Source organism: Miscanthus floridulus, chromosome 13, assembly GCF_019320115.1.
Source record: "Miscanthus floridulus cultivar M001 chromosome 13, ASM1932011v1, whole genome shotgun sequence".
Taxonomy (NCBI): Eukaryota; Viridiplantae; Streptophyta; class Magnoliopsida; order Poales; family Poaceae; genus Miscanthus; species Miscanthus floridulus.
The window spans coordinates 85,525,479-85,538,568 of NC_089592.1; the positions used below are offsets into that span (position 1 = coordinate 85,525,479).

The 13,090-nt window shown below is 40.6% G+C and overlaps 1 protein-coding gene across 1 annotated transcript; it reads left to right on the forward strand.

The window, feature by feature from the left end:
• The first annotated feature begins 7,993 nt into the window (after positions 1-7,993).
• On the forward strand, positions 7,994-9,630 carry LOC136499008 (wall-associated receptor kinase-like 9). Its single transcript, XM_066494708.1, has one exon. It carries the CDS (start codon positions 8,159-8,161, stop codon positions 9,464-9,466), a length of 1,308 nt encoding a protein of 435 aa, XP_066350805.1. The 5' UTR covers positions 7,994-8,158; the 3' UTR covers positions 9,467-9,630.
• Positions 9,631-13,090: the final 3,460 nt, after the last annotated feature.

The window sequence follows — 13,090 nt, forward strand, 5'->3', positions numbered from 1 at the left end:
ACTTCCTCCAACTACCACCACGTACATCCTGGCACAATGCTGTCGCGGGATTAGCCTACCTCTAATCCCTATCACAAGACTTCCTCCAGCTACGACAAGACACACAGGAACTACAAAATATGCCCGGGGGCTGCTCTACTTCACAAACTACCATGTTCATAACCGCGAAGGTTTCAACAGAATGTCTAATGAATGAAAACAAGCACTCCGGGACAGTATTTATAGACCAAAGGAGCGGCGCACATGGACTAGGAGTACTAACGAAATAAGCCTAACAAAGAACACAGTGAAAAGACAGGACACAATAATGGATGACTTAGGCAAGAGGAAGCAGTACTCGAAGACGGGCATATTCGGAAGAATATACCAGCGCAGTACAACCCGTGAACAAAAGGCATTTACACTCAACCACCACCATACAACTACATCTGACAATAGCAGACTACCAAAGAATATGCCAAAACCATGCATCCGAGTTCTTCCTGAACAAAACAACACGGATATACGCTCGGGGGCTCGGCCAGCATCATAGCTTAATCAACACTAAGCTAGGGAGCTCGGCCTTCGCTTTCAACTACTCCAGGAGGCTAGGAACCAAATACAAAGGACCAAGAATACAAGAAACTCAAGACTACACCGACGACACATCAAGGCTTTTCATCCGACTTCTTTTCTAAAGAGAAGAACTCGGCCCAGAATTTTTTGAAGATAAGAATCTGGACCCTCCAACTTTTGCAAGCAAAAGCAAGAGGCTCGAGGGCTACACTCAGTGAGTGCAATTTTTCCACCCAAAAAGGACCCGGACATAAGCTCGGAAGCTGCATACCGCGAAACTACTCGGATGATGGTTTAATCCAAGACTAAAGGACTGCTTCGGAAAGATGCCGCAAAACAACTCGGATGATGACATAATCCAAGTCTCGGGGACTACTTCAGAACACAAATTTTCAAACAACATAAAGGATCAAGACCCTCCAACTTTTTGTTCCAAATAGCAAGAGGCTCGGGGGCTACACTCAGCGAGTGCACTTTTTCTTCGAGAAAGCGCACGTCACCAAAAGACTTCCTCAACGCAAACCACTTCAACACATTACAACAAAAAGAACCCGGAACGAGCCATGTTCGAGTTCTTTTTGATAAAATTTCAACGAACAATCAGAGCAACTTCAAGACAAGATCCTCCAGCTCCTTGTTCCAAATAGCAAGAGGCTCGGGGGCTACAACCAGATGGATGCACTTTTTCTTCAAAAAGCACTCACCACCCAAAGATCCCAAGAAGCGCTACAAGGTTTCACTCCAGAAAGCACTCGGATGACATTTTGTTCCTACTCAACAAGACTTGAAGGAGCAAAGCGAGACTTTCAGAGCTCAACCATGAAGTGCTCGGGGGCTTGTCGATGCGGGACCCACAGGATACCCCGCAAGGGAGAGAGAAGATCTAGTCCAACTAGGATTCTTCCCATGTAATCTTAGTAGTAGAACTATTAAGTAATCCTATTAGGAAATCTCATTGTAAACCGACTAGGACTCTGGCCTCCTGACTATATAAAGGAGGGCAGGGCTCCTAAGGAAAAACAACACAATAGATCACAATCAATCCAACGCAAAGGCTAACGCCGACTAGACGTAAGGTTATTACTCGATCTACGATCGAGGGCCTGAACCAGGATAAATCGACTGTCTCTTGCGTTAACCATCGAGTTCAGCATATGCCGAAGTCCGAACATACTGCCTCGGGTACCCCCGTGGCAAGCTATAGGTGATGAAACATCGACATTTCCCTTGTTTTCTAGTGGCCTGGCGCTATTGTCAGGTGAATTAGGTATTGTTTGCACACATGAGTCCTATACCCAATAGGAGGACGAGTTAGGTCTCTAAAAACTTAAACCTAGGCTGAGCTTGATCTACACTAGAAAAAACATAAAACACCTTAGGTTTTTCTAGTGTGCTCTACGTTAGCCAACCCACAACGAGTTTTGCATCCTATAGCTAATCCTACCAACTAGCCTATGCTAATCTAGGAAAGCTATAGGTCACAAAAATCAAGCACAATGCAGAAGCTCAAATGTGTAAGGTAAAGAGCAAGTCATGAGAGAGCAAACTCCTAGAGACAAAGATTTATCTCATGGTATTAGTTCCCAAAATGCAATCCATAGCCCACATTGGAGCTCCAAAAAGGATATGCTCCTGGTCAACATGCCTTGTCATGGTCAACAAACCTCTTTTGGACAAATAGGACTTTTGGCCTTTCTTGTGGCACACGTAGGATGAGCAACAAGCCTTGTCCCCCATTCTTCACCTTGCACTCATAGGACTTGTGGCCTTTCTTGTGGCACACGTAGCAAACCACGGTTTTTCCCTCATCAAGCTTCTTCACTCCCTTGATGGTGTTATCTTGATGAGGTTGGGCTTGCTTTGTCTTGCCTTGCACTTGAGTCAAGTCCTTGGTGAGGCGAGCTACTTCTTGCTTTAGTTGCTCATTCTCCATTGCAACCTCTTGTGTATATGTTTCTACAAACACATTCTCAAAACGAACTTGGTTGCAAAGGGGTGAGTCCAATAAATCAATGCAAGAAGTAGAGGCATCCTTTTTAGGCATATCAAAGATTGAACTTTTATTTTTAGGTGCCTTAGCGGGGGTTGTACCGACAGCTTCAAGATTAGCAACTTTAGTTATTAGCTCATCACAATGTTTGCACATAATTTCCATTTTAGCAAGCACACTTTTGTAAGCATCTTGTGTGCTAGCTAACTTTTCTTTTAATTTCTCATTTTTCTTTACTAGTTGCTCATCATTGAATGTGCATTCTTTTGTGTTTGCACTAGCCTCTAATTGCTCAATTTTAGTGGATAGCTCAACATTAAGATTAGCAAAAGTTTCATATTGTTCAAGCAAAACTTTATAAGCTTGTTGTGAGCTATCTACCTTTGCTTTTAAATCATTTATTTTCTTTTGTTGGCTAGTGCAAGCTTTAGCATATTTAAGATTATCTTGCACAAGTTGATCATAAGAAGGTAGCTCATCATCGCTATCACTATCACTTGAGCTAGAACTTTTGTTACCTCGTGCCATAAGGCACACACGTGAAGTGCTTGATGATGATTGCTTGTAGCCATGCCTCTTGTGTTGGGCTTCATTTTCACTTGATGAATCATCCCAAGACTTGATTGAAGTGAGGGCTTGGCGCTTTACCTTCTTTTTGTCCTTGGGTGTGGGCTTGTTGGTTGGACAATCTTCAACAAAGTGCCCTCTCTTGCCACATCCATAGCATCCTTTCTTTCTTTGCTCTCTTCTTTGATTAGTGAAGATGCAATCTTCAATTTGGATTTGCACACCCTTGACATTGAGCTTGCGGATCATCCTCTTTACTCCTTGTATAAGCTTAATTGTTTCTTCATCATCCAATGAGGAGTTGGAGGAGGTGGAGGCTTGATCATCATCACTTGATTCATCATCATCCTCATCTTCTTCTTCATCTTCACTTGAGGAGCTTGAGCTTGAGCTTGACTCAACTTTCTTGCCCTTCATCTTCTTTCGCTCGTCACATGTGAGAGCGGTGGCTTTGCTTGATGAAGTGGCTTCTTCTTGACCCATCTTGCGTGACATCTCATATGCCACTAGCTTGCCAATAAGAATGGCCAGGGTCATTTTGCTAAAGTCCACCAAGTTATGGAGGATGGTGACGATGCTTGCATATCTTGAATGTGGTAGCACGGAGATGATCTTCCTCACAATATCCGCATCACCTAGCTTTGTCAACCCTATGGAATTGAGCTCATTGACAATTAGATTCAAACGAGAATACATGTCCTTTACAAGCTCATTTTCATTCATTTTGAAGGAATCATAGGTTGTTTTAGCTAGGCAATATTTTTGCTCATGGACATTACTTGGGGCGTCATGGAGCTCATATAGTTTTAACCAAATTTCATGTGCCGTTTGTAAAGTGGATACTTGGTTAAAAACATCCAAGCTAAAAGATTCATATAAGCAATTTTTAGCTCTAGCATTAAAATGAATCTCTTTTTCATCACTCGCGGTTGGTTTCTCGGGATTCTTAAGGGGTTTCATCCTGCCGCGAGTGACTCTCCAAACACCTAGATCAACCGCTTCTAGGTAGCAAGCCATTCTAGCACTATAATAAGGAAAGTTAGTGCCGTCAAAGTGCGGAGGCCTAGAGGTATCCATCCTTCCCACTCTAAATAACGTCGGCTCAATGGCGGTAAAGCCAAAGGCCCAAAGATGAGCCAACCGGCTCTGATACCAATTGAAAGGACCGTGATGCCTAAGAGAGGGGGGGTGAATTAGGTAACTTAAAACTCTAACTCCAATCTATGGCCTCTTTTTCTAACTTTAGCAAAACCTATGCAAAAGATAAACTATCTAGATGTGCAACTATGGTTTTGCTAGTGTTGCTATCTCTACCGCAAAACAAGTTATGTATACAATGTAAATGCGGAAGCTAAAGAGTAGGGTAGAGATATGCAAACTTCCATCGATGACTCCAGTATTTTTACCGAGGTATTGAGAAGCGCGCAAGCTTCCCCCTAGTCCTTGTTGGAGCCCCTCGCAAGAAATCCCTCGCAAGGGCCAAGCTCTTGGTTGGGTAACTCCATGGATAGCCTTGAGCCTTCCCCATGCGCAAGTGGGTCTCCAATGTGCCTTCTGGCAAGCCTCTCCCAGATGCTCCCTGCCATCTTCACTATCAAGCTTCCGGCCGAAATGCCACGGGCCTTGTTCCCTCCGCACATGGTGGCGGCCACACCACAAACGCGGTTGGTGTGATCTCGCAAGACTACAAGCCCCTCTGGTGTACAACAATGGTGCACGCAAGCACCGAGTGGTAAGAGGTATGCAAACCTCACTAAACACTAGGCCTAAACCTAGAGCAAGCGCATAAGCAGTGGTCTAACTAACCTAAGCACTTTGCAAAGCACCTACGCTAATCACCGAATGTATCACTAAGCACTTAGCAAGTGGAGAGCTCTAAAATGGTGTCTCAACACCCTTGGTATGTTTCCTCACTCTTCCATGCCTCAAATGACTGGTTGGGGGGGTCTATTTATAAGCCTGATGGAGAAAGTAGCCATTGAAGCCAAGTCTCTGCTTCCTGGCTAGCACCGAACGCGACTGTCGTTCGCATCGGATCCGTTCGGTCACCTTCAATAGTTACTCGGCCGTTGGCGCGTTGAACTGATTGGACGCTGCTGGCGTCCGATCATAGCCACCGGATGTGTCCGGTCGGTGTAGCGCCCGTCTGGAACCTCTCTACATAGCCACCGGACTCGGCAGTCCCCGCGTCTGGTCCATGCGACCGGTGAGTGCTAAGTTGTCGAACAGTGACACCGTCATGTCCTGTTAGTTGTGCACTCAGTGTCCGGTCACACAGGCAGCGTACCCACACTAGGGTTTAGCACTGGACGTGTCCGGTCAGGGCGTCCAGTGCAGCGTCCGTTCACCCAAAACCCATGTTTCACTTGTTTCTTTGAGATCTTTGCACCAGACTTGGTTCCATCTTGTGTCTTGGACTTATGCATGATCTTATAGGTCTTCTTAGTAGCTTCAAATGTCTTGCTTGAGGTGTTGATCATCCAGATCCCATCGTTGCCTAAATCCAAAACACTCTTGCACCCTATTGGACTACAAAACAAACACTTGCAAATACATTAGTCCAATTTGGTCTTATTGATCATCAAACACCAAAATCCAAACTAAATGGGCCAAGGGTCCATTTTCCTTACAATCATCAACCAAGGCAAGTGTTGTAAGACAAGAAGGCTAACCACTTGTTGCCTAACTTATCATCGTTCACCAAGCATCATCACTATGGAGATCCTCCACCAAGGAAGGAATCTCCTTGTTCTCCTCACACCAAGCTATCCACACCAAGCTCAAAGGGTTGACGTCATTGGAAGATTGTTCACCAAAACCTCAAGTGATCTAGCTCACCAAGATTACAAGGGCACAATAGGCCATTCTCTCAAAGCTCTCAAGCTCTAAGGCCTAACCCTCACAAAGATGAACAAGAGGTCTATCCTAGCGTTGGATGTGATATATATGCACTTGCGAGGTGCAGGGAGTGTAGGATAGTTTGCCCTATCTTTCAGTAGCCTTGGGACGCTCCAACAACTACAGGCAAGCTAGCCATGGGAGTCCATATATATAGCCCAACCACCACAACTAGTCGCATGATCAGATGATCTCTTTGTGGCCATTGTTACTGTTTGGCTAAACCATTTGGTGTGTTGAACCACACGATGGCATGCTTATTGGTTACCGGACGATCCGTTGATGACACTATTCATGCTAGTGGATGTATGGTGCCTTCAATGGAATAGTTCTCACACTTAATGTTGCACCCCAGATGATTCACCACCTTGTATTGATTATTTGGCGGATGATATCATCCAGTGTGGAATATTCACATGTCATTGGCACTGTAGATTGTCTAGCACATTATTTTTCTCCACTGACAAAAAATCCAATGACATGCATAGTGGCTTCTCCATTGGATGCAGCTAGATGATCTACTGATTGTCCAATGCGTTCAACTTCATGGCCGTAGGACCATCTGCATGTGCAACTTATTATGAACACTTGCATGTTTTGGCTCTATTTCTTTACTAGTCTTCACAATCACTTCTTTTGCATCACTAGGACCTAGTAGAACACTTATAACATATCTTAATATACATGTTAGTCATAGTGCTTTGTGTTGTCATCTAAATCAGCAAAACCATACATGATCATGACAGGGTACATGATGCTTGCACATGGGGAACCTACTTGATCCCTGATATAAGGGGTGGGAAGAGGGTTTTTTAGGGGGGGAGAGGGGCTCACATTTGAGGGTTTGAGTAGGGGCCCCCTCACATTTAGGGTAGGAATGGGTTTAGAGGGCATGCAAGAGATCCTCTTAGTTTCTACACTAGCGTTTGCATTTGTTCAGTCGGTGCCTCAATGCTTAAGATGTTCAATTTTACTCTATCAAAGAATTATGTGTATGTTATAATATTTTAGTTAAGATGTACAAATTATCTAACATATGTAGCAACTCACACAATTCATTTTCATGGATTATTAATATAATTCAGGTTTCATTGTTAGTATCATTGTTCTTATGTGATTTGTTAAAGAAACATCGATAAATTGTAGAAATTTATACTTATACTTATGCATGTCTATATGGATCTCTGGATATTTTGAGTAGTATTTTTATATATACTAATAATTCTCAAAATGGGTATTTTAGAAGCGTATTTCGGTACTTTATGGTATCCTTTTTTAGGAATTATCATATTTAAGTAATTTATATGTAGATTTAAGGGATAATTTTATTTTATTTTATATGATAGCACATGTATTTAATTTAGATGCAAATTTGAGGAGCTTAATTTATTATATCTTACAAAATGGTTGATGTGGGTAAGTTGTATGAAAATTTAGAGGTTACTTTAGATTATATTTCAGGCAGAAGAGGGTAACTTAGATATAGGCTTGTAGGGTGATTACTTTAGACTATTTTCCTAACGATACATAAAAGGGGTGATTTTATTTTAAAATAGGATAGATACACTAGCTATTGTTCTCAAGATATTGTGCATACCCTAATTGATGGCCAAATGTTTTTGGTTTTCTACACTTTATCTTTTTTTCTACCATGTCTATGAGGATCAGTATATAATTCTAAAAAAGAGTATCCAATTAGTAATACTATGATTTTTGTAACTTTGGAATGCAACAAAATACTACATGATGCATCTTACTATGTAACTTACAATTCTATACTTCTACATGTCTTTACAAGGTCATACAACTACATGCACTACCAATGGTTCTACATAATCACACACATCACATTACTTTTTTGAGAAACAACAATAAATGCATGCATTCTTTACTTGCACCACCAACATATATACATTCTTTTTTGAGAAACAACAATAAATCCATGCATACTTTACTTGCCCACCAACATATATCCATCTTACTAACACAAATATTGATGAGTGATCTATTCCAAAAAAGCAATGGAATATACCACAATTTTGATGAAGACTTCAATTGTACAGGTTGCTCTCATGGAAAAGTGTATGATCCAAAAAAGAACAAATGTGTCATGTCAGCTAAACAGCGTAATCTAATTCTCGGTGAGTCATGTATTTATCCATCAAAATTGATTACACAAAATATTCATGTTCACATTTCACGGATGTAGGGATTGCAATTGGGCTTGCTTGTGGACTTGGCTCCATATGTTTTGCAATATGTGTGATTCTACTAGTCGGTAAGTGGAAACAAGATATAAAAAGGAGAATCAGAAGAGCATACTTCAAGAAAAATCAAGGTCTACTCTTGGAGCAATTAATATCAAATGAAAGCACTGCAAATAGCACAAAGATATTCACCTTGGATGAACTAGAGGAGGCAACCAAAAACTTTGACGCTACTCGTGTTCTAGGTCATGGAGGTCATGGCACAGTTTATAAAGGGATTCTGTCAGATCAGCGTGTTGTGGCCATAAAAAAATCCAAAATAGTGGAGCAAATAGAGATAGACCAGTTTATCAATGAGGTTGTTATTTTGTCTCAAATCATTCACCGCAATGTTGTGAAACTTTTTGGTTGTTGCCTAGAAGATGAGGTACCCATGCTAGTCTATGAGTTCATATCAAATGGCACTCTACACGGTCTTCTTCATGAAAATATTGCGACAACATGCTTGCTATCTTGGGATGATCGCATTAGGATTGCAATGGAAGCGGCTGGAGCACTTGCATATCTACACTCAGCTGCTTCAATACCCATTTTTCATAGAGATGTGAAGTCTTCCAATATACTCTTGGATGACAACTTCACGGTAAAAGTTTCTGATTTTGGTGCTTCAAGATCTCTTTCACTTGATGAGACTCATGTGGTGACAAATATCCAAGGAACATTGGGTTACTTGGATCCAGAGTATTATCATACTGGTCAACTAACTGAGAAGAGTGATGTGTATAGTTTCGGAGTGATACTTATGGAACTTTTGACAAGAAAGAAGCCAATTTTTATCAATGACTTGGGTGCAAAACAAAGCTTATCTCGTTACTTCATTGAAGGACTTCAGGAAGGTGCTCTCATGGAAATAGTGGATTGTCAAGTTGTGGAAGAGGCAAACCAAGAAGAGATTAGTGATATTGCCGCACTTACAGAAGCATGTTTAAGATCCAAAGGAGGACATAGACCAAGTATGAAAGAAGTAGATATGAGATTGCAATTTCTAAGATCGAAGAGGCTAAAGAACAAAACACACCTTTTAATTCAAAAGGATGGAGAAATAGAACCTTTGTTATTCTTAGAAGCTCAACACCCACATGAATATATTGATGTCCTTGTCAATGACACACATTTAACAATTCCAATGATGTATGGGTACTATAGCTTGGAGCAAGAATTTGCATCATCATCTAGTATGGCTCAATAACTTAGTGTTTGCTTGGATGTTGGAAACATCTATAGTAACCATCTATTTTCTGTGAGGAATGCTGGTATATTTTGTTCCCTCACATATGATTATGCCACATAGAAGATGTGTGTATGTATACAATGTATTCTAGATTGCATTAGTATGTTTACATGTAAGGTACTCCCTCTATTCTAAAATGTAATGTGTTTCAGTTTTGTCATAAATCAAACTTTTCTAGCTTTGACTAATTTATAGACAAAATGCACAAACATCTACAACATCAAATTAGCTCCATTAAAATCTACCATGAAATATATCTTCATAGTGTATTTATTTAGTATTGTAGATGTTAATTACAAATATTCCAAAATCAATCATGTGATGCATTTGTAATACACTTGAGACTTGGATTTATATTAGTATTCAAATAAATTTGAGAATTGGTGTATGTAATAACATTGAAAAGTAGAATTTAGGTAATGACGTCATTCTTAAAATTTCATAGGAAATTCAAAATATTACAAACATGAGATTGCACTTATTCATGTTTTTTTAAGTGCTCATCACCGATTCTATGCTTTAATAACACAGATTCATTCAGTATGGTCCGAGCACATGTATGGAGTTCTATCCTTAAGGAAAGTTTCAGCACAAATGTAATGATGAAAGCGAGATTTCATCGAAGCGATCTACTCAATAACCGTAATTTGAACACTAATAATCTCTTTTTGGGGGATAACCTTATGAAGTTTATTTTTTCACAAGATTAGGAAATAGAAGACTTGTTGAACATGCCTAAAGTGAATGTGGGTTTGAACCGATACCTGACATTTGAGGTCAACACTAGTGGACACATACTTGTCAAGTGTGTTGTCTTTTTCCCCTCTACCCAAAGGCACCAAAATAGGGCAACACTAGTGGACACACTACCTAGAATTCAGAGTATGGTGCCTTTGGGTAGAGGGGAAAAAGACAACACACTTGACAAGTATGTGTCCACTAGGTAGTGTAGGTCATATATCTCCTATATATGACCATAGAATGTGTCCAAAAAATACTATTGTCGTAAGCATGCAGATACACAGACACTTTTTGTATATATGTTCTTCTAATCCTAGGCAGTCGTGTAATATTATTAGAAACCCACAAGAAAAGAACATGACCGCTACGAGGATGGGTGGCCCTTCCTATTTAATGCTATCAAACTTGATCTCCCAAACAGAAAATTTACTTGGATCAATACCAGAGAAACACCAACTTATGAAAGGCTTGACTGGATCTTAGTGAGTACGGAATGGGAGTCTAAATTTTCACTTGTGATGGTACAAGCGTTGACAAGGGAAATATCAGATCATACTCCGTTACTTTTAGATACTGGTAATGGCACTCATGCAAACAAGCAACCAGGGTTTAAATTCGAAATACATTGGTTGCTAAGGGGTGATTTTTATGAGTTGTTTGTTCATGTTTGGAGAAAAGGAGTTGGGAGGCAAAAACTCCGCTACAGAAATGGCAACATAAAATCCAAAGGCTTCGGCATTTCCTAAGGGGTTGAGCCAAGAATGTAAGTGGCAAGTACAAGAAAGAAAAAGCAGAGTTGATTAGAAAAGCTGATGAATTAGATAAAAAAGCAGAGTTACATGGTCTTAGTAGTAGGGAAATTGATCTTAAAAATTACTATAAAGAGAGACTTGTACTCCTGCTATGGGAAGAGGAGATCAAATGGTATCAATGAGCCAAGACAACTAAGTTGTTGTCTGGTGATTGCAATACAAAGTATTTTCATTTAGTGGCCAATGGAAAACATAGGAAAACAAGGATTTTCCATTTGGAGCAAGAGGGAGGTACAATCACGGGTGATGAAAATCTTAAAAAATTCATCACCAATTACTATAAAGGTCTCTTTGGAGAATTGGATAGTAATAAATTTTCTATGATAGAGTCCTTCACATATAGCATTGCACAGGGTTCACAGTTAGAAAAATGACGTCTTAACGACGGAATTTTCAGAAAAGGAGGTTAGAAAGGCTATATTTCAAATGGAGCATAATAAGGCTTCAGAGCCTGATGGGTTCCCAGCCGAGTTTTACGAAGTTTTTTGGGATTTAATAAAAAAACGATCTCATGCCTCTCTTTAATGAATTTCACAAAGGTAACCTTCCCCTATTTAGCCTTAACTTTGGTATAATTACATTATTACCAAAGCAAAAGGAAGCTACATAGATCCAACAATTCCGACCTATTTGTTTGTTAAAAATGCCAGCTTCAAGATTTTCATGTGATGACCGATCGTATTGCCCAAGTGACTCAAAAGGTGATTCAACCATCATAGTCAGCATTTATGAAAAGGTAGGAATATTTTGGAAGTGGTAGTCATTTTGCATGAATCCATACATGAAATGCATAGGAAAAAGTTAGACGGGGTAATCTTAAAGCTAGACTTTGAGGAAGCTTATGACAAGGTGAAATGGTCCTTTTTTACAGCAGACTTTAAGAATGAAAGGTTTTTAGCAAAGGTGGTGCAAATGGATTGATCCAATTGTGAGGGGAGGCAGTGTTAGTGTTAAAGTCAGCGATGATGTAGGAAATTTCTTCCAAACTAAGAAAGGACTAAGACAGGGTGATCCTTTGTCTCCTATCTTATTTAATCTAGTTGCAGATATGCTAGCAACCTTGATTTTTCGAGCTAAGTCTAATGGGAATTCAGAGGTGTTGTCCCTCACCTGGCAGAGGATGGTCTATCTATCCTCAGTATAAGCATGACACTATTATGTTTTTAGATCATGACACGATCAAAGCCAAAGATCTTAAGCTAGTACTTAGTACCTTTGAGCAATTATAGAGGCTGAAAATTATTTTTCACAAAAGTGAGTTGTTTTGTTATGGACCAGCTAAGGATTGTGAACAACAGTATACACAATTGTTTGGATGCAAGTTAGGTGGCCTTCCTTTTAGGTATCTAGGTATACCTATGAATCATAAGAAATTAACAAAAAAGATTGGGCCTTATTGAGGAGAAGTTTTAGAAGAAAAAAATAAGTAGTTGGAAGGAAAGCTACTGTTGGTTGGAGGGAGGCTTGTTTTGATTAACTCAGTGCTAACTAGTTTAGCCTGTTCCCGGCACCGCGTGTGTTGGTGCATGTGCCGTTAAAAGTAGTAGGTGTCGGACTGACCAACCGACAAAGGTCACCGAGCACATGTTTTCTTCTCCCCTGGCGCAAACACACATTTTTTAATTTAGCCTTTTTTTTTGTCAAAATTTCATATTTATATCTTTGAACGTCAAAAACCCATCTTTAGACCCTGAGCTCGTGCCGTGGCCTATGACGCCGAAGTAAAATGACTCTGTGCCATAGATCATGACGGCAAACCTTGAGGCCAGATGGTGATATAACGGTGATATGGCGCGGCTGTGGCATAGCTCGGCGCCATGAGATAGGGCGCCGACCTCGGCCCGCGAGGTCTGGCGCCGACCTCGGCTGTAAAAAAACCATAGGAACCTGTGCCCGCGCACTCTCCCTCTCTGCCCGCGCAAAGGAATGCCTACATGCGACCTGTACATGTTTTGTCCTAGAAAGACTGCGATTCTAGACTTCAAATTTTGTCTAGAAAGACTGGAATTATGTCAGCTAGTGGGGTGTA

What these genes read in the sequence shown, in the direction of transcription:
- LOC136499008 (XM_066494708.1), top strand. Translation starts at nt 8,159, where the DNA reads ATGTATTTATCCATCAAAATTGATTACACAAAATATTCATGTTCACAT.